The sequence below is a fragment of the Pelodiscus sinensis genome, chromosome 20, assembly GCF_052426305.1.
Source record: "Pelodiscus sinensis isolate ZL-2025 chromosome 20, ASM5242630v1, whole genome shotgun sequence".
NCBI classification, from domain to species: domain Eukaryota; kingdom Metazoa; phylum Chordata; order Testudines; family Trionychidae; genus Pelodiscus; species Pelodiscus sinensis.
This window is the reverse complement of record NC_143071.1, coordinates 22367610-22386365: the sequence shown is the minus strand read 5'-3', so window position 1 is coordinate 22386365 and position 18756 is coordinate 22367610. Positions and strand designations below refer to the sequence as shown.

At 47.8% G+C, this 18756-nt stretch overlaps 1 protein-coding gene across 1 annotated transcript in view; it reads right to left on the bottom strand.

The window, feature by feature from the left end:
* Positions 1-7762, bottom strand: part of GSG1L2 (GSG1 like 2) — a 32812-nt gene extending 25050 nt beyond the window's left edge. The window contains exons 1-2 of the mRNA XM_075903565.2: positions 7468-7762; positions 2953-3000 (exon numbers count right to left, since the gene is read on the bottom strand). Of these exons, the coding sequence (XP_075759680.2) occupies positions 2953-3000; positions 7468-7762 (343 nt within the window). The remainder of the gene's footprint in view (positions 1-2952; positions 3001-7467) is intronic.
* Between the last annotated feature and the right edge of the window lie 10994 nt (positions 7763-18756).

Genomic DNA, 18756 nt, shown 5'->3' with positions numbered 1-18756 from the left:
AGATCACGACCTTTCATATAGAATCTTACTTGGCATGTTTTGTGTGAAATAACACAACCATATATGACTTGTGAATGAGGGTTTCAGGGTACTATTTTGAGGAATAGTTAAAGGGGTCTTGTTGAGCCCATCAGCATGGTGGAGGAAGCCAGCTCTGTACTCCTGGAAGGGGCAGGGCCTCATGCAAGAAAGGGTGGAGCTGGAGCAGCCAGCTCTCAGCACTGCTCAGAATGAACCACACCAGCCCTCCCAAGCCAGCTTTGAGAGTCACCCAGTGTGCCAAATTGTGCTCCAGCAGCAATTTAAAGGGCCTGGGGCTCTAACAGTCACTGCTTCCATACTGTAGTGACAGCGTGGCACCTGGAGGGTGCAGGGCTAAGGGAAGATGCAGGTGCCAGAGGATTCTGGGGGTGAAGCAGAAGGGCAGACACCTGCAGGGGAGGGACTAGCATCAGAGGAGAGAGGCATGGCAGGTGTGTAGAAGGAGGTGTTAGAAGAGGGGATGAGGAGGGGTAGCTCACCTGATCGGAGTGGGCACAGGGGGAAGAGAATTGCTGGGGGGGGGGGGAAACAGGTCACAGGAAGGCTGAGGGCAGTGAGAAGGGCAGGAGTCAGGATAGTAGAGGAGGGTTAGGAGTTGGAGGACAGCAGGCAGATAGAGCAAGGAGAGGAGACATGGCAGCAGAGAAAGTAATGGTTTAAAAATATTTATTAATAACTTGGTATGTTGCCCATGGCCAGTTTGTGTCCCATGGTGCAGTTTGGGTTTATGTGAGGATCAACACATGGCTGGCGAGTGGGAGCCAAAATAAAAAAGTAGTCAGTGTAATGATCTTCTGTTTGTGTTTTAGTAGTTAAATTTTTGAACTGTCATTGCTCATGAAAAGTGCTGTCACATGGGTAGAAATCGGGTAAATATTGCATCTTATCAGCAGAACTGACTTAAATGGGGCCTGTGTGTTGTGTAGTCTTGCCTTAATCTTTGTATTCATGCCTGTCAGTGTGAGAAGCTATTTGTATATATTTGCTTGCATATGCAACCACACTTAAGTTGAGGCCCTCAGCATGTTCTGTAAGTATCAGCGTGGCCCCTGGGGCTTCCAAAGTTGAGTTGCCCTAGCTCATCCCAGACAGATGTCTGTCTAACCTGGTCTTAAATATCTCCAGTGATGGAGATCCCGCAATCTCCCTAGGCACTTTATTCCAATGTTTAACCGCCCTGACAGGCAGGAAGTTTTCATTCTCTCATTGAAGTTTTTAGCTTTGTATTGAGTCTTTTTACATGGCAACTCTGTATTACGTCTTGGTAGAATAGTCCCTAGGGCAAGTGAGGCAGAGACTGTCCCTGTGGGGCGAGTGAGGTGGGAATGGATAAGACGGAAGGTGAGCACCTCTGGGCAGTTGCAAAGGTTGGAGAGGGGATGGAAGCCAGATCCAAGATCAATGAGCCCTGGGAAGTGGGCCCATTGAAAGAGACTGGACCTGTAGATGCCCTGGGGGTCAGCAGCAAGGGTCTGCTTTGAGAAGCCCGCTCTTTGGAGGTGAATGTGGTAGCATTGAGACACCACCCAGAAGCCAGTGCCAGACACTAATTGCAGAGTCATGGGACGGCTCTCACAGATCTTGCACGTGCATAAGATGATAGATCTGCAGGAGGGGGGGCAGTGGTGTAGCGAGGGAGCCGGAGGGGTCAGTTTCCCCTGTGCACCACACTAGGGAGGCTCCAATTTAATCCCATTCTGCTCCCCCGTTATCCCTTCAGCTCACATGCTCCTACTCTGCCTGCCACCAGCACCTGGAGCCTCCTCCCAGCCTCTCTGCTCCAAGCCCAACCCTCCTCCATCTCCACTGGCAGGTTAGTGCATGTGGGAGCCTGGCCCCAAACTGTAGGGGGTAGGGGAAGATGCGGTACAAGTTCCCCTCAGCTGTGCACCAGGTTTGGGGCCAAGCCACATGGCGGGGGGTGGGGCGGAGAAGCAAATTTGTCCTTTACCCTCGGGCACATAACACCCTCGCTACGCCTCTGACTCCATGAAAGGGTTCATGCTGAGAATCACAAGTGGAGGGCTCTCCACTCACTGGCCTGTCTACCAGATGCACCAGAGTAGCCACTCAGGGTATGTCTACACTACCCCACTAGTTCAAACTAGCGGGGTAATGTAGGCATACTGCACTTGCAAATGAAGCCCGGGATTTGAATTTCCCGGGCTTCATTTGCATAAGCGGGGAGCCGCCATTTTTAAATCCCCGCTGGTTCGAACCCCGTGCAGCATGGCTACACGGGGCACGAACTAGGTAGTTCGAACTAGGCTTCCTACTTTGAACTACCGTTACTCCTCGTGAAACCGCGCTGCACGGGGTTCGAACCAGCGGGGATTTAAAAATGGCGGCTCCCCGCTTATGCGAATGAAGCCTGGGAAATTCAAATCCCGGGCTTCATTTGCAAGTGCGGTATGCATACATTACCCTCCTAGTTCGAAGTAGGAGGGTAGTGTAGACATACCCTCAGGCGCCCAAGACCAGCTCTTCTTTTCTTTATGCCCTTCTCAGCATTTCATTCCTGGCTGGTTTGCTTAGGCAGTTCTCTGTTTACCTTCGTGGTTTCCAAGAGTCTCCGTCTTGGGCACCGAACTGTCTCCATGTGTTGTATGGTGTTTACCTGGGGGCTGAGGGTTCTACAGGGTGACACACCTTGAGGGATTCGGCAGCACAATGCTGAGTAGAGCAATTTCTGAATGTTTAAAATCAGATTCGATGCTTTGGAATTCCCACCTTTACATTTTATCAGATTCAAACTTCATGTTAGTGTTTTGAAAACCCAAATAAAGTCCCAAAACTTTCCTCAGAGATTAAAGAGGAGATTTCCAGAGGCAGAAAGGGGAAAGTATTTAGAATGCTAAATGTGCAGCAGGGAAGGTATAGAGCCCCCACGTACTGGAAACAGATATTTACCTCGATCTGCAGGTGGAGTCAGACTGATAAAACTTCTGCATTTCTCACCTAAAAGACATACGCAAATTTAAAGTTTAAAACACAGAACTAGATGATTAAAACGTAAAGAGGCAAAATTTACTCCTGTATTCCAGTTAGTATGAAAGACATTTCACTGAATACGTGTGTGTGTGTGTGTGTGTGTGTGTGTGTGTGTACACACTGCTGCTTATAGTTTAGAACTGCACGTATGGGAGCACTTGTTTTAAGTATACTGTGCACTATATTCTCCCAAACTAAGTGAATGAATCACTAAATTTATGATGAAACCTGCATGAAGCACAGAGCTCAGGCTCCCAAACAATTTAATTTTTTTAGTAATCTTTTTAAATGGTAATTCCATCCCTATGAATTCTTATTGTTCACTGTTTTATAAAAAAAAAAGCACTGTAATCAATTTTGTTTCCAATAATATTTTATTCTGGTTTTCAACCCTGAAGCACTGAGTTATATATGCCAAAACAGAACAGGTCTCCAAAATTTCTCCATTTTTCTCTTTTCTGTAAGATTTATTGAGAAGGAATCCCCTGTTTATCTGGCTCCTTTTGGTTCAGTGTCTTCCAACATTCCCTCAGTCCTCAAAATTGGCATGTATTTGATTTGGTGATTCTGTCTCTTTTCAGTTTGGTTTTATGAGAAGCAGTCTTATTTCAGGCACAGCCCATTCTCTTGGCACAACCAAATCCTTACATTGCTTTAAGTTATGCTAAGAGGAAGCTGTATACCTAATTTATCCTAAGGTAAAATTTAGGAAAAAGCTGGTGAACAACTTTTGCCTAGGCAAGTTGTGTGGGTTTGAACATGTACTAATGACATCATGCAGAACATTTAACTTGACATAGAACGTTGCAACACATTTCACCATATTATTGACCAGTGACTTATTAATTTTCCAATGATACTGCACAAGGCATATTTTGCACAAAGTCTGGTGTATAGGGTGTGAATACAGAGGCAATTTTGGTCACACTTCCCCCTTCCAAATCTGCAGGATGGCTAGTTACTGGCTTAGCCAGAAGCAGTAGGTTAGTGTCCTCTTTTGGTCAGGGTGCTTCTGGTCTAAGGTGAGAGACTGTAGAACATGTCTGGCTCTTTTCTCTCCACGGTTGACATCAAAGGCCTTTGTCGACCTCCCTGTTATGCCTCGTGGGATGAGGTTTACCGGGGAGGTTGACAAAGGCCTTTGTCGACCGCGGAGCATCCAGACTATCGTGCTGTGCCAACAAACAGCTGATAGGCACAGCGCGGCAGCCATTTTAATTTAAATGAAGCGGCGATTATTTAAGTCGCCGCTTCATTTCCCTCTGCCTACTAACCTAATCTACATGGTTCTGTCAACGGAGCCATGTAGTCTAGACGTACCCTTAGAAGCTGGCTTTTTAAACCCTCTTTTTAAGTACCTGTGACCCCTTATCCAGGGATCCCACAGGGATTAGGGATCAAAAAGTGACTGTCTATACCTGTTAGGAAGCTCTCATCCTTGCTTAGCAGGCTACTAGGCTCAGTATCTGGTTCTTTCAGACAGACCTCGCTGTAAACTTTCATCAAACAGCACAACATACTCACTCAAAGGATCATATGAGCGGTGAGGAGTCCTGTGGCACCTTATAGACTAACCGAAGTGTTGGAGCATAAGCTTTTGTGGGCAAAGACCCACTTCGTCAGATGCATGTTGCTTCTTCTGTGCCTGGAGAACTTTCACAACTCCTCAGTTTGCTGTTCCTGTTTGCTAGCTCCTTTATATAGCTTATAACAGCTTTTCAGCATTTCTACTTCAAGCAGTTTAGTATGCCCACATTGCAAATGAATACAAAGCAGGACCACTCTCCTATATTACTGCAATTCAGAACATAGTTCAATGTGGATGTTGAGAAAGAGGAGGGGTTAGAGATTCTATACCCAGAAGAGGTCACTATGATCTTCTAGCTCAGGCCAGAGAACTTTGGGGAATTAATTCCTCTTTGAACTAGATCAGATCTTTTAGAAAAACATACAAACTTGATTTGAAAATTGCCAGTAATGGAGATGCCATCATGGCTCATGGTGGATTGCTCCAATAATTAATTACCCCTAGGCTATGTCTACACTGCCATGATTTTCTGAAAATGCTTTAACGAAAATTTTCCATTAAAAGCATTTTCGGAAAAGCGTGTCTAGATTGGCAGGATGCTTTTCCGCAAAAGCACTTTTTGCAGAAAAGCGTCCGTGGCAATCTAGGCGTGGTTTTCCGCAAAAAAGCCCCGATCGCCATTTTTGCGATCGGGGCTTTTTTGCAGAAAACAGTACTGTGCAGTCTACACTGGCCCTTTTGTGCAAAAGTCTTTCGGAAACAGACTTTTGCCCAAACGGGAGCAGCATAGTATTTCCGGAAAAGCACTGACAATCTTACATGAGATCGTCAGTGCTTTTCCGGAAATTCAAGCGGCCAGTGTAGACAGCTGGCAAGTTTTTTCCAGAAAAGCTGCTGATTTTTCCGGAAAAACTGGCCAGTCTAGACACAGCCCTAGTGTTAAAATGTTATGACTTATTTTCAGTCTGAATTTGTCAGTTCTCAAATGTCAACCATTGCATTGTTTTATATCTTTGTCTGCTAGATTGAAGAGCTCACAAGTATTTCATGGGGGGCAAATATTTAATAATGAAGTCACCCTTTAGCCATCTTTGTTAAACTAAATAAATCAAGCTCCTTAAGTCTATCACTATAAGGCAACTTTTCTTTTCTTTTTCATTAATCTTTTCTGAACCTTCTTAATTTACCATCACCATTCTTGAACTGTCTCAGGAATTGATTCACTCTATAGCACTGCCTATCTGTGTTTTTAAGCATTTGCTTGGGCACGTGGCAGCCTTAGGGGTAGGGGCAGCAGAGGAGTTGGGTACCTGCAGTGGTAGAGCATACCTCCATATCTAAAGAGATGGTAGTCTCATTGTTCGAAGATGGATGAGAGAATTTCTCCCCCTGTGAATCAGGACCAGAGATGATGCTGGGGGGGGGGGGGGGGGGGGGCAGGGGCTTTAGTGAAGAATCTCAAATTACTTTCCAAAAGGTTCATTGTGAAAACAAAGCTCCCTTGACAAGTGGTGGCCCCTCCAAACTCAGTTTGCTTCACCTTCATGTGATCTAAAGAATGCCTGCTTGTTGCTCAGATTTGAAACCTGATTCCAGCCTCTTGTGCTCACTAGTGAATCTCAAACCCCAACTGGCCTCCCAGCCCATTTAGATCTTGTGAACAAAGCTCATTAAATTGATTGCAATGAACTTTTTCTTTCAGTCATTCACAAGGTACAAAAGCTCTCTCACCTCTATAGTCTACTCTACAGGGATCACTCCCCCCAGAATGCCTCTGTTTCTCATCTCTGAGACTTGGTTCATTTGACCAGAGGGGCTTCTCTGCTAATCCCTGCTGATGACCGTTTAAGATGTCATGCCCAACATTTATGGAACTAGTTGCTAAGAGTTTGAGGTTTATAGGTCTGGAGCGATCGGACCCCTCTGTCATCTCTTTTCTGGTTCACTTCTCTTTTGGGAGCTACAAGGGTTAATAACTTGGAAATCTGGGCTTATACTAGACACTGTACTCTATTAGATAAATAACCTTACTTTAGAAAGCTCAATCAGAAGTTTCATGTTGTTGCAAACTAATTTCATTCTATACCATCTTGGTGGTTAGTGTTACTCAGAGTGGGCCTAGATTATACATTTGATAAGCATTTATGATAAATGGACAAGGTATTCTTCAGCAGGGAAAACAATGCTTCCCCTTTGTTTAGGAATGACAACATCATGACAACAAGAAAATAGGCAAGTTTCATCTCTTTACGGGGAGAATGAGGAAACCCAGAAAAGTGAATCAATTTTTTACAATAAAACGTCATTCCTAGCACAACCAGGGCTTCTAGAAAACATGTTTATAAAGTATCAGCACAGCCGCTGTAGATTAATAATACATACATTAACATGACATTTTAAAATAAGAAATGAGATCGTCCTTCCTGTTTTGTAATCAGAGCTCTAAAGAGATTATGCTCAGATTATCAGACATGTTTCTTTTAATCCAGTGCACCAGTAAATCAAAGAAATAAAAAACAATCTCAAACCTCCTTTCTTATTAAAAGTCCTTTAATTTGCTGCTCTGCCTAGAAGAGCAAATCTTGTTAATTTTTAATGGAAGTAGCTATAATTAGTTAATGCTCATCTAACCATCTAATGCTAATCACTCAAAACAAGAACCTGTACTGCAGTCTGCCATTCTAATTGTCATAATAGTTATTTCTAAGGGTTTATGTGAATGTGGCTTTTTTCCCCCCGGAATCCCTACTGACAGTTTGGATCTCCTCCCTCTGCAGAGTGGCACCCTTGTGACAGATACCTTTCCCCCTCAAGCAAACATGCAGCTCTATAGGAGCAAGGTAGCAGGAGACACAAAGCATTTTAGTGAAACACTTTTTAAGTACATTTGTCTGGCTATTACTCACCTTCCCCATTAATAATCTCCTCACATGAATACCAGATTCCAGCATGAAACTTTCGGTCAACGAACTTGTCATCGCCGGTCTCCCAGATGTACTGCACGGCATTGCTATTGTTCACATCAGAATTATTGAAGCGGATGCAGTGAGTCCCTTTTCCCTGATCTGTGCAGAAAGGTTTTGCAACTTTTCTTGTCCCTTCACACCAGTAACTGCTGCTAAACGCTGTGATGGAGAAGATTAAAGAGAGAAAACTGAGTGAGAGTGCTACTGAGGCTCTCTGCCGTCTGTATATGCCCATGTCGGACATCTGCTTACTTGCAGGGCCAGCATCAGTGTTCGAGTGTGCAGAAAGAGCCAGTGAAAGTGCTCTTCATCAGATGCTCTGAGGATACAGCCACTGATTCTGGATTCTGACCAGTGAATTGTACCAGTTGAGTAGTTAAGGTGAGAAGCAGAAATGACGTGCTGCTTGGTTGGCAAGAAAGAAAATGGGGCACAACAGATCTGTCCAGCCAGTGGAACCAGTGTAGGAAATGAAAAAGGGGAAAGGGCACAGAGAGCATGTCTGTTGAATCACAGGATTCAACAAAGCTACTGCAAGAACAGGTGTGTGATACAGAATCCCTGACTAGAGAGGACAGCTCAGGCTTCAGAACATCTTGTTAAATTTAATACTGGTAATGGAAGGAGTGAATGCAGGGATTTCCCCAGATCCCGCCAAGAGGGGGTGAGGAGTGTGTGTGCGTGCACTGAATTACCCCCAACTTTCTCCCCACCCTTGTCCAAGTTATCAGTTGTGGCTGGTGTTGGGTTACAAATCACATGAATGCTGGGATAATGCAATGCTGTTATCCTTAGTTTGGGTGTAAATGGCATCAGAACTGTATGTAGCCTGTCCTGATTAAGGGAGTCTCCTTCAGCAGAAATGCACTAACTACTAAGCAGGAGGTTCTGATGCTAGATCCCAGAGGGGTTGAGAAGAGGTGTTGTGTTTAGTGATCTGCCTAAGAATCACAGGCACTATTTGACTTGCCCCTCGCTGCTGTTTAAGGACAACATTCATTAGGCTCCATAGTAGAGAATCTTTTGGGTTTTTTTAAGTGACCACTAGGGCTGAAATTACTGATAATTGCATCTAAATGTGTAGACCTGCTATGGGACCACAATCTGTGGAAGAGGCAGCCTGGAGTGAACTAGCAGTGAGCTTCCCTCACTGAGAGCTAAAACTACTGGGAGTTGAAACCTCAAAAGACCAATTTGCAGAGGTCACAATGGCAGGTGACAGCACAGGGCATTGGTAACACAATGGTGGAGTGAAAAGTGGTACAATGAACAAAAGTGACGAAAGTGAGTGGTGAACTGCTAGAGGAAAGAGCAAGGTGCCTTCTGTCCTCATCACCCTTGCCAAAATTTGGAAGGTGAAATCCTATGAAAGTCCCTCTAAACTGAGTCTCCACTGATGAAGGACAACAACTGAGTGGGGTATAATGGAGGAAAATGTGAGGTACACATTAAAGAAACATATGTTTGTTGGACAATGTTTTGTTGAGTTTATTCCAGAATGCTAGATGACTGGGAAGCTTATATAAATATATGCTTCCTAGTAGGCCAAGATTTTTAAAACTAATCATTTGCCCAGGTCATTATCACACATTATCTGGGGAGGTCTTTATCTTGGGGAATTTCTGTTCTAAACTTTTTTTATTAATTTTTTACAAAAGAATAGCTGAACTGGGTCAGAACAAAGGTCCATCTAGCCTAGTATCCTGACTTCCAACCGTGACCAATGCCAGATGGTTTTTATAAGGAAAGGGAATAAATAGAGCAAGCAAGGATCTAGTGGTCTATCCCCTGTTATCTAGTCCCAGCTTCTGATAAAAAGAGGTTAGGGACTCTCAGGCTCTGACTACACAGCAGTGTTATTTCAGAATAACTAACATTATCCCAAAATAGCATTGTCCACATCTACACTACAAGCAGTTATTTCAACATAATGTCAAAATAGTGTTGAGCTGGTGGACTTCTTACTGACTCCTATAACCCTCATTTTATGAGGAGTAGGGGAAGTTGGAGGAAGAGTGCTCTTCCTACTGTGTAGATAGCTTATTTCAGGTTTTGGTGCTATTTCGATGTAAGATACACAATTGATCTAGCTCAGTTGCGTAGCTAACTTTGGCTTTAGCCCGCTGATTAGACGTGCCCTCAGAGAATGGTTTTGCATCTCTGCCCATCCTGGCTAATAGCCATTCATGGACCTGTCCTTCAGGAACTTTTCCACTTTTTTTAACCTTCTTATTATAGTTTAGTCTTCAACATCCTCTGGCAAGGAGTTCCATTGGTTTACTGTATGTTGAAGAAATACTTCCTATTGATATTTTTAAACCTGATGCTTACTAATTCCATGCCATGATGCCTAGTTCTGGTGTTATGTAAAGGATTAAATATAATTTCCTTATTTACTTTCAGTTCCTGAAGAAAACACTGAGCGGATATTATTTATAGGCACATTCTTAAGGAGATGAGCTACATTCCTGAGAGAGCCAGGAGAGTGCTCCATAGCTCAGGGGGACAAGAAATCACTGGTGCTAGTCCTGTCCCTGCCTCAGGCAAAGGAAGTGCTGGTTGGAGTATAATCCGTACCAGTAAAGAGATGGGTCACCTCTACTCCTGTGATGCTGACAGCCTTATTTTCCCTTCCCAACCCACCCCTCCCACGGCACAGGGACCCCCTGCACTCAACTTTCACCTCCTGCGGCACAGGCAGCTGCCGCACTCCTGCTTCAGGGCCGACACCCCCTCCCACAGTGCACATGGCACCCTTTGGGCAGGGGCAGCAGGTTTGTATAATTTTTGGTGGTGCCCATTAGCCACACCCCATGACCCCCCATTAACCATGCCTCTGGAGGTAACACACTCGGGGCAAGATGGACACAACTAGACGTAAAAGGTGTTGTCACCCCTCTAGAAGGAGTTTCTCCACCATCCTCCTACGAACAGGGTTTAGTTTGGCCCCCACCAAACCTCCCTCATGCAACTATCCTCCATTTGCATTAACCCAATGTGTGTGACATTAACTCAGGGGCAGAGAGACTGGGGGGAGTATTCCCTCTAAGGCTAAGTCTACACTCGTGGCTTCTTGTGCAAGAACTGCTATACTTGCGGAAAAACCCCTCAGAGTATCCACACTGCCCGCCTGCTCTTTCGCAAGAGCTATACTCTTTTTCTAACAGGTGTAAGCTTTCTTGCACAAGAGGGCACTGTGGATGCTTGGCAGGAATTTTTTGTGCAAAAAACCCTTGTGGCTAAACTGGCCATCAGCGCTTTCTTGTACAAGAGAGCATCCACACTGCCATGGATGCTCTTGCGCAAAAGCACAGCTCTCACATGGCAGTGTGGAAGTGTTCTTGCGCAAGAAGTACTGGCACAAGAAGCTGCCAGTGTAGACGTAGCCTAAGTTTCCTCCCATGAGCAAAATGAATTTTGTGTTGTGTACCAGTACTGAGTTTGTGTGGCTTGTTCAGATTTGCCACTGTGACACCCAAGTTATTTATAAATATTTTATAAACCTTTACCTTTTCTCTCTGCTGCCCTGTCTCCTCCCCTTGCTCCATGAGCTCCCCTGGTGCCTGCTGCTCCCAACACCTCACCCTCCTCTGCTGTCCTGACTCCTGCCCTTCTCACTACCCTCAGCCCTCCTGCAACCTGCCCCCCCCACCATCCCATCTCTGCCCCGTGCCCACTCCTCCAGTAGCCCCATTCTGATCATGTGAGCTACCCCTCCTCATCTCCTCTTCTAACACCTCCCTCTACACACCTGCCCTGCCTCTCTCCTCTGGTGCTGGTCCCTCTCTTGCAGGTGTTTGCCCTTCTGCTTCACCCCAGAATCTCCTGGCACCTGCACCTTCCCTGCATCCTCCTGGTGCCTCCCCCTTCCCTCACTGCCCTTACCCCCTTTGCCTTTTTTCCCCTGATGCCCACCCCCTCACCATCCTCTGCCCCCATTCCTCTCATGCCCCTCTGCCCTCACACATGACTTGCTCTATCCCAGCCTTCATCATGCCCACCCCTCCTTTCAACACTTCTCTCAGCACCTCCCCCTCCCCTCTCCCAGCATCACCCTGTCCCCCCTCCCACTGACACCTCCCCTCCTGCCCATTTCCTCATTGTCTGTACTTGGCCCCCTGCCATTTGTCTCTCCTCCACCCTGTGCTTTGGTACCTGCCCCGTATTTCCCCCTCCCCATCCCCTTACCTTACCTTCTGCCTTCCACTTTGTGGGGCCAGAGTCTGCGCTTGGGCCCCAGAAGTCCCTGAACTCCGAACCTGGAACTAGGCCGCATGGTGCAACGCAGCGCCGAGCAGTCTTAAAGTCCTGGACTGTGACGTCACGTCACGCCCGGATGTGTCCCCAGACCCTGCTCACCTGGGAACGCTGCACATCATAGCAGCAGCGCGTGCTCACAAGGGGGAGCTGGACTTAAAGCTGCACACAACATGGAGGATGTGCAGGGCTCGGGGGGGTGGGGATGCGCGGGAGGTCCGGGGCCAGCTTCATGCAGGGCTGGGGGAGAGAACCAGCTCCACATACTGATGAAGCGGGCCCTGGCTCTGCTGCCCATGCTTCCAGGTTCAGGGCGCAGGGCCCCTTTAGGCGCGGGGCCTGATTCGGAGGAATTGCCCTAAGGCCAGCCCTTGCTCCCAGGACATCCCTGTCCTCTGGCCCAAGGACTCTAGGTCGCTGCTCACAGAGGAGGCATGACCTCAGGGACAGTGGCTTCTGCCCCCCTGCTGTGCCCATGGATGAGTGACCGCCTCGCCCTCTTTGGTTATGTCAACACTGCAGCCTTTTGTTGGCAGAGACAATGCAAATGAAGTGCTCATTAGCATTTGTTGTACTGTCATTTGCATATTTTCTACCCATGCTTTTTGTGGAAGGGTTTTTTGCACAAAAACAAGCACTGTAGGTGGGGCCATTTTGCACAAACACTTTTGCGCAAGCTCCCTTATGTCTCAAAAAAGGAAGTATACAGGATCTTGTACAAAAGGGTATTTTTGCACAAAACGGCCCCATCTACAGTGCTTGTTTTTGCACGAAAACCTCTTACACAAAAAGCATCAACAGAGAATATACAAGTGACAGTGCGACAAATGCTAATGAGCACTTCATTTGCATTGTCTCTGCTGACAAAAGGCTGCAGTGTAGATATAGCCTTTGTGTTCCCTCCACCTGGACCAGCTGGGATTGAGGGGCAAGCCATGCCACCTGTGCCAGCTTCCACAGTCTGGGGAGCGGAAGGTGAGCCTGGGTCCAGGAAGACCTCATCCGCCAGCATGTCAGTGTCCTGTGTGGCATGCAGCAGACCCTGGCGCACAAGATACGCCAGGACGCTGTGTGGCGGAATTGTGCCTGGGACCAGCTCATGCAGTGGTGTGATAACATGTGCCGTCATGTTGTGCATGATGGCACACCCACCTGCTTGTTGCTCCTGGCTTCTGCCCCCCTGCTGTGCCCATTCCCCCTCCACCTGCTCCCCCATGCGATGCCTCTGTTCTATCTCTGGGTGATGCCGATGCCCCCTTCCCAGCCCGCCCCCCCACACACCATTCCTGACCCTGCTCCACCCACCCCACCCCCCTTCCACCACTCTGTGTTTCCCCAGACCCATCCAACCCCAACTCCGATGAGGTCCTTGCACCCAAGGTGGCACATCTAGCTGCTTCACATGCCGCTCCGAGACCCCCTCCCCTGCCAGGTTATGAGCCCTCCTATCCCTGCCCATATTTCCTAATGTAAGATAAATACAGACTTCATTTTGTTGGAAACTGAACAGGTGTGTTTGAGAGGTCAGGGAAGGGGCGAAGGGAGAGGTTGTGGTGGGGAGGGGATAGGGCAGTAAGCCGGAGGCACTGGGGAGAGTTACTGGGGTCCTTGAGAGAACCCCTCTCTCGGGGCCTCCTGGATGCATACCCTGGCCTGATTGGCCAGGCAGATGGCAGTTGTCCATGACTGCTGGAAGGCTCACCCCTCATGGCCAGCATCTGCCTCCCACCCCAAGACGAAGGGCTCCCCCTTCTTCTCAACAATGTTGTGGAGGACACAACATGCTGTAACCACCTCAGGGATGCTGTGCTCCCCCACATCCAGTCGGGTCAGCAGGCACCTGAACTGTGCCTTGAGGCAGTCGAAGGTTCACTCCTCCTGGTCTGGGTCAGATGGCCATTAAATTGGTCCCTGCTGGGGTCCAGGTGTTCGGTATAAGGCTTCATAAGCCATGGCATGGGGAGGGGGGCAGAGGAGGAGACAAATTCCACCCCTCCCCAATAACAGCTGGATCACATCTGTCCTTGACCTTTCTCTCCAGGTCCTGGGTAGTTTTCCCCAGGATGAACAGGAAGCATCTTACAGGAGAGTGGACTTCCCTCTCCAGGCAGTGGACAGTCAGATTAGAGAGTCCAGGCTGGTTGTAAATCAGTAGCCGGTACAAACGCAGCACCTCTCTGATTTCTGCCTACTGGACACATGCTAGCTTGTCAGAGAGGGACATTGATTACATTGAGGAGCTGACTCCTGTTTCAGGGAATAGCTCAACCAATGGATCATCTCTCTCTCCCTCCAAAGGTCTACATACAGCCAGTACCAAATTCTCCCTGGCAAAATACAGCTTTATCATATTGACATGGCTGTGAGCCTGAGGTTCCCCACATAGTTTACCTCCTTAAGCTTCTTGTTGACCTTGATGGGCCTGTCTCAGAACTAGCTGAAAGCTGCTTTTCTCATGGATGAGAGCCATCACCTGATCCCCAGTGGAATAGGCACAGGCCTGTACTGTGCAGTCATACCAGACCTCCTGCTTCCTTTGACTCCTGGCTAGGTTGGTGTAGGCCAAACCTATGAGCTCAGCAAGCTTTTCCCAGAAGATAAGTAAATCCTCCACCACTCCTTCATATCATCCATTGATATGAGCTTCCCCTCCCATTCATCGTTCATCAGGCCTAGGGACCCCTCGCTCTTCTCAGATACAGCAACTCAAAAGGAGAGAACCCTGTAGATTCTTGGGACACTTCTCAGTATATGGACAACAGGTGGGGTAGAATCTTGTCCCATTCCTGTGGGTTCTGGTTCATAACATCTTTAACATCATCTTTAAAACACCATCAAACGCCTCCACCACCATCCCATTGGCCTAAGGATGATAGACTGAGGCTCAGATTTACCTCCTTAGACAACTCTACTCTGCTGAAAATGCTACTTTAGGTCAGCAGCATGTCTGCTTCCATAGGACAAGGCCACTGCTTTTGAGTACCAGGTAGCAAAATCTACCCCCACCAGAATGTGTTTCTTCTGACCAGGTCACCTTGCTGTGAGGTGCTACTAGTGTCCACAGCCACTTTTGGAAAAGGCTCCTCTATGATGTGCAAACGTCTCAAACCTGTTTTCCTTTTGTCCTTGTCCTTATCCACCCCTGGGCAGGGGTCACAGGACCTGTAATACCACTGGATAGCATTCAAGCCTCCAGGCCAGTAAGTTTTGTAGCAGCCTCTGCTTGGTGCACTGGATCCCATGGTATCCCAAGAAGGGGACATAAGAACATAAGAACGGCCATACTGGGTCAGACCATAGGTCCATCTAGCCCAGTATCCTGTCTCTGACAGTGGCCAGCACCAGGTGCCTCAGAGGGGGTGGACCGAAGACAATGATCAAGCAATTTGTCTCCTGGCATCCCTCTCCAGCCTCTGACAAACAGAGGCCTGGGACACCATTTTATCCCCTGGCTAATAGCCATTTATGGACCTAACCTCCAGGAAATTATCTAGCTTCTCTTTAAACTCTATTAGGGTATGTCTACACTACAGCGCTAATTCGAACTAACTTAGTTCGAATTAGTTAATTCGAACTAAGCTAATTCGAACTAACGCATCTAGAACTAAAAACGCTGTTGCAAAAAAAGCAAATATGATTCTAGGTTGTATCAACAGGTGTGTTGTAAGCAAAACTCGTGAAGTCATTCTGCCGCTCTACTCTGCACTAGTTAGGCCTCAGCTGGAGTACTGTGTCCAGTTCTGGGCGCCACATTTCAAGAAAGATGTGGAGAAATTGGAAAGGGTACAGAGAAGAGCGACAAGAATGATTAAAGGTCTAGAGAACATGACCTATGAAGCCAGGCTTCATGAACTGGGCTTGTTTAGTTTGGAAAAAAGAAGATTAAGGGGGGACATGATAGCGGTTTTCAAATATCTAAAAGGGTGTCACAAGGAGGAAGGAGAAAATTTGTTCCTCTTGGTTTCTGAGGACAGGACAAGGAGTAATGGGCTTAAAGTGCAGCAGGGGAGGTTTAGATTGGACATTAGGAAAAAATTCCTAACTGTCAGGGTGGTCAAATATTGGAATAAATTGCCAAGGGAGGTGGTGGAATCTCCCTCTCTGGAGATATTTAAGAACAGGTTAGATAGACATCTGTCAGGGATGGTGTAGATTGAGCTTGGTCCTGCCTTGAGGGCGGGGGGCTGGACTCGATGACCTCTTGAGGTCCCTTCCAGTCCTATTATTCTATGATTCTATGATTAGCGTTTTGCTAATTCGAACTAGCATGTCCACATTAAGTGGACCCTGAACCGGGCTTAAGGATGGCCAGAAGCAGTGCTGGCAGGGCATCAGAGGAGGACTTAGAGCGTGGAGATGCTGCCTCAGGCTAGCCCAGGGCTGTGCTTAAAGGGACCCGACCCCCACCCCGGACAGACAGTTCTCAGGGGTGCCCCGCTTACAAAGCAGTCCTGGCTTGGAGTGCCCGGAGTGCCCACACTGGGCACATCACACCACTCGGCCATCAGCCCGGCTGCACTTGCCGCAGGCTGCCATCTGAGGAGAGGGGGCTGCAGGAGAGCTTCCACCCCCAGAAGCCCGCAGAGCCAGCACAGTCCTCCCCATCGGAGGCGCGTACCCCATTCCTCCCTCACCTCCTTCCACTTACCCTTCCCTAGCCCCTTCTTGATGTACAAAATAAAGGACAATTGTGTTCAAAAATGGAATCTTTATTGAACAAAACTGGGGGAGACTGGGAAAAGGAGGTGGGAGAGGGGAAGAGAGAGGGTGGGAGAGGGGAGGGCAACTACAATGATCAGGGTTTGGGAACAGGTCCCATATGAAGAGAGGCTAAAGAGACTGGGACTTCTCAGCTTAGAAAAGAGGAGATTGAGGGGGGACAGGATAGAGGTCTCTAAAAGCACGAGTGGGGTGGAAAGGGTGCATACAGAAAAGTTCTTCATTAGTTCCCATAAAGAAGGACTAGAGGACACCAAAGGAAAGGAATGGGTAGCAGGCTTCAAACTAGTAACAGAAAGTTGTTCTTCACAAAGCAAAGAGTCAACCTGTGGAACTCCTTGCTGCAGGAGGCTGTGAAGGCTAGAACCAGAACAGAGTTTAAAGGGAAGTGAGATCAAGTCATGGAGGTTGGGTCCATGGAGTGCTATTAGCCAGGGGGTAGGAGTGGTGTCCCTGCCCAAAGTTTATGGAAGGCTGGAGAGGGATGGCACGAGACAAATGGTTTGGTCATTGTCTTCGGTCCATCCCCTCCAGGGTCCCTAGGGTTGGCCGCTGTTGGCAGACAGGCTACTGGGCAAGATGGACCTTTGGTCTGACCCAGTATGGCCATTGTAAGCTCAGGGCTCAGGGTCGGGGGTCTCAGTGGACCCCCTTGATTTTCATGCACACCTGCTCCTGGGTGGCCAGGCTGGCAGATCTCCTGCCCTAACCGGCCACTTTCCTGTGCCTAGTGCGGAGATCGTGGACAAGGTCCACGATGTCCGCACTAGGCCAGGCGGGTGTCCGCCTCTTGCGGTCCCAGGCAAGCTCCTGGGAGCCGCCAGCCTGGTCCCAGGAAGAGGGGGAGGGATGGGGGGCATCGGGTGGGTGGCTCAAGCCATGCCAGGTACAGGGTCTTCTGGCTGGGTGCTGGCAGGCTTGCACCTGGCACGGGCACTGTAGCCAGCCTGTGCCCCTTTAAGGGGCCCGGGGCCAGGAGGGGGGCAGACGAGTTTCCCTGGTGTTGGCCAGAGTGGCCACCAGGGAAAGCTGGGGAGGGCTAGCCTCCCACTAGTTCGAATTAAGGGTCTACACAGCCCTTAATTCGAACTAGTAAATTCGAACTAGGCTTAATCCTCGTGGAATGAGGATTACCTAGTTTGAACTAAGCACTCCTTTAGTTCGAATTAAGTTCGAACTAACGGAGCACTAGTGTAGCGCCTATGAAAGTTAGTTCGAACTAACGGACGTTAGTTCGAACTAACTTTGTAGTGTAGACATACCCTTATAATCCTAGCCTTCACAGCCTCCTGTGGCAAGGAGTTCCACAGGTTGACTACACTTCTTCTTGAAGAAGAACTTTCTGTTATTAGTTTTAAACCTGCTCCCCATTAATTTCATTTGGTGTCCTCTAGTTCCTCTATTTAGGGAACTAATAAATAACTTTTCTTTATCGGCCCTCTCCACACCACTCATGATTTTATAGACCTCTATCATATCCCCCCTCAGTCTCCTCTTTTCTAAACTGAAAAGTCCCAGTCGCTTTAACCTCTCCTCATATGGGACCCATTCCAAACACCTAATCATTTTAGTTGCCCTTTTAGTTGACATCATGGTTCAACTACAGCAGCACTTCTCAGAACAACCTGCCACAACTCCAGTTCCGCTGGAGGGATCAATTCTTGGTACAAGAATCCTTTCTCCTACAGGAACCTCTCCTGGTAGCCTTCCCTCAGGAGCTGTGCTGCACTGAGGTCAGCAAGGTCCCTCAGCTTCTGTAAGGAGACCTGCTCCCTCTTGCTGGCTGGGTCTGAGGTTGCAGCCCTGCTGAGTGTGGTCCCTAGGAACTCCCTTTGTGCTGGGCAAGGGCCCCATGAACCCTGCTGGGGACACTCTGGCTATGTCTAGACTACAGGGAGAGGTTTCAGAAAAAGATACACAAATTGCAAATCACAATGTGCGTATCTTTTCCCACTTTTTTTTTTTTCAGAAGAGGATTTTCTGAAATTTGGCCCATCTACACAGGGCCAAATTTCAGAAAACCCTCTTCTTTCAGAATATCCCAAAAGATGCCAAAAGAATGTGCCCACTTCAGAAACTGTTCTGAAAAAGTGGACGTGTTCCCTGGATGAGGCGCAGTTTTTCCGGGACACAGAAAAATGCTGCAGTCTAGACATAGCCTCTGAAGACTCCAAACAGAGGAGACTATCTCAGGTTTAAGAGACAAGTCCGCATATTAAGGATTGCAATATTCAGTGGTGGGAGAAAAATTGT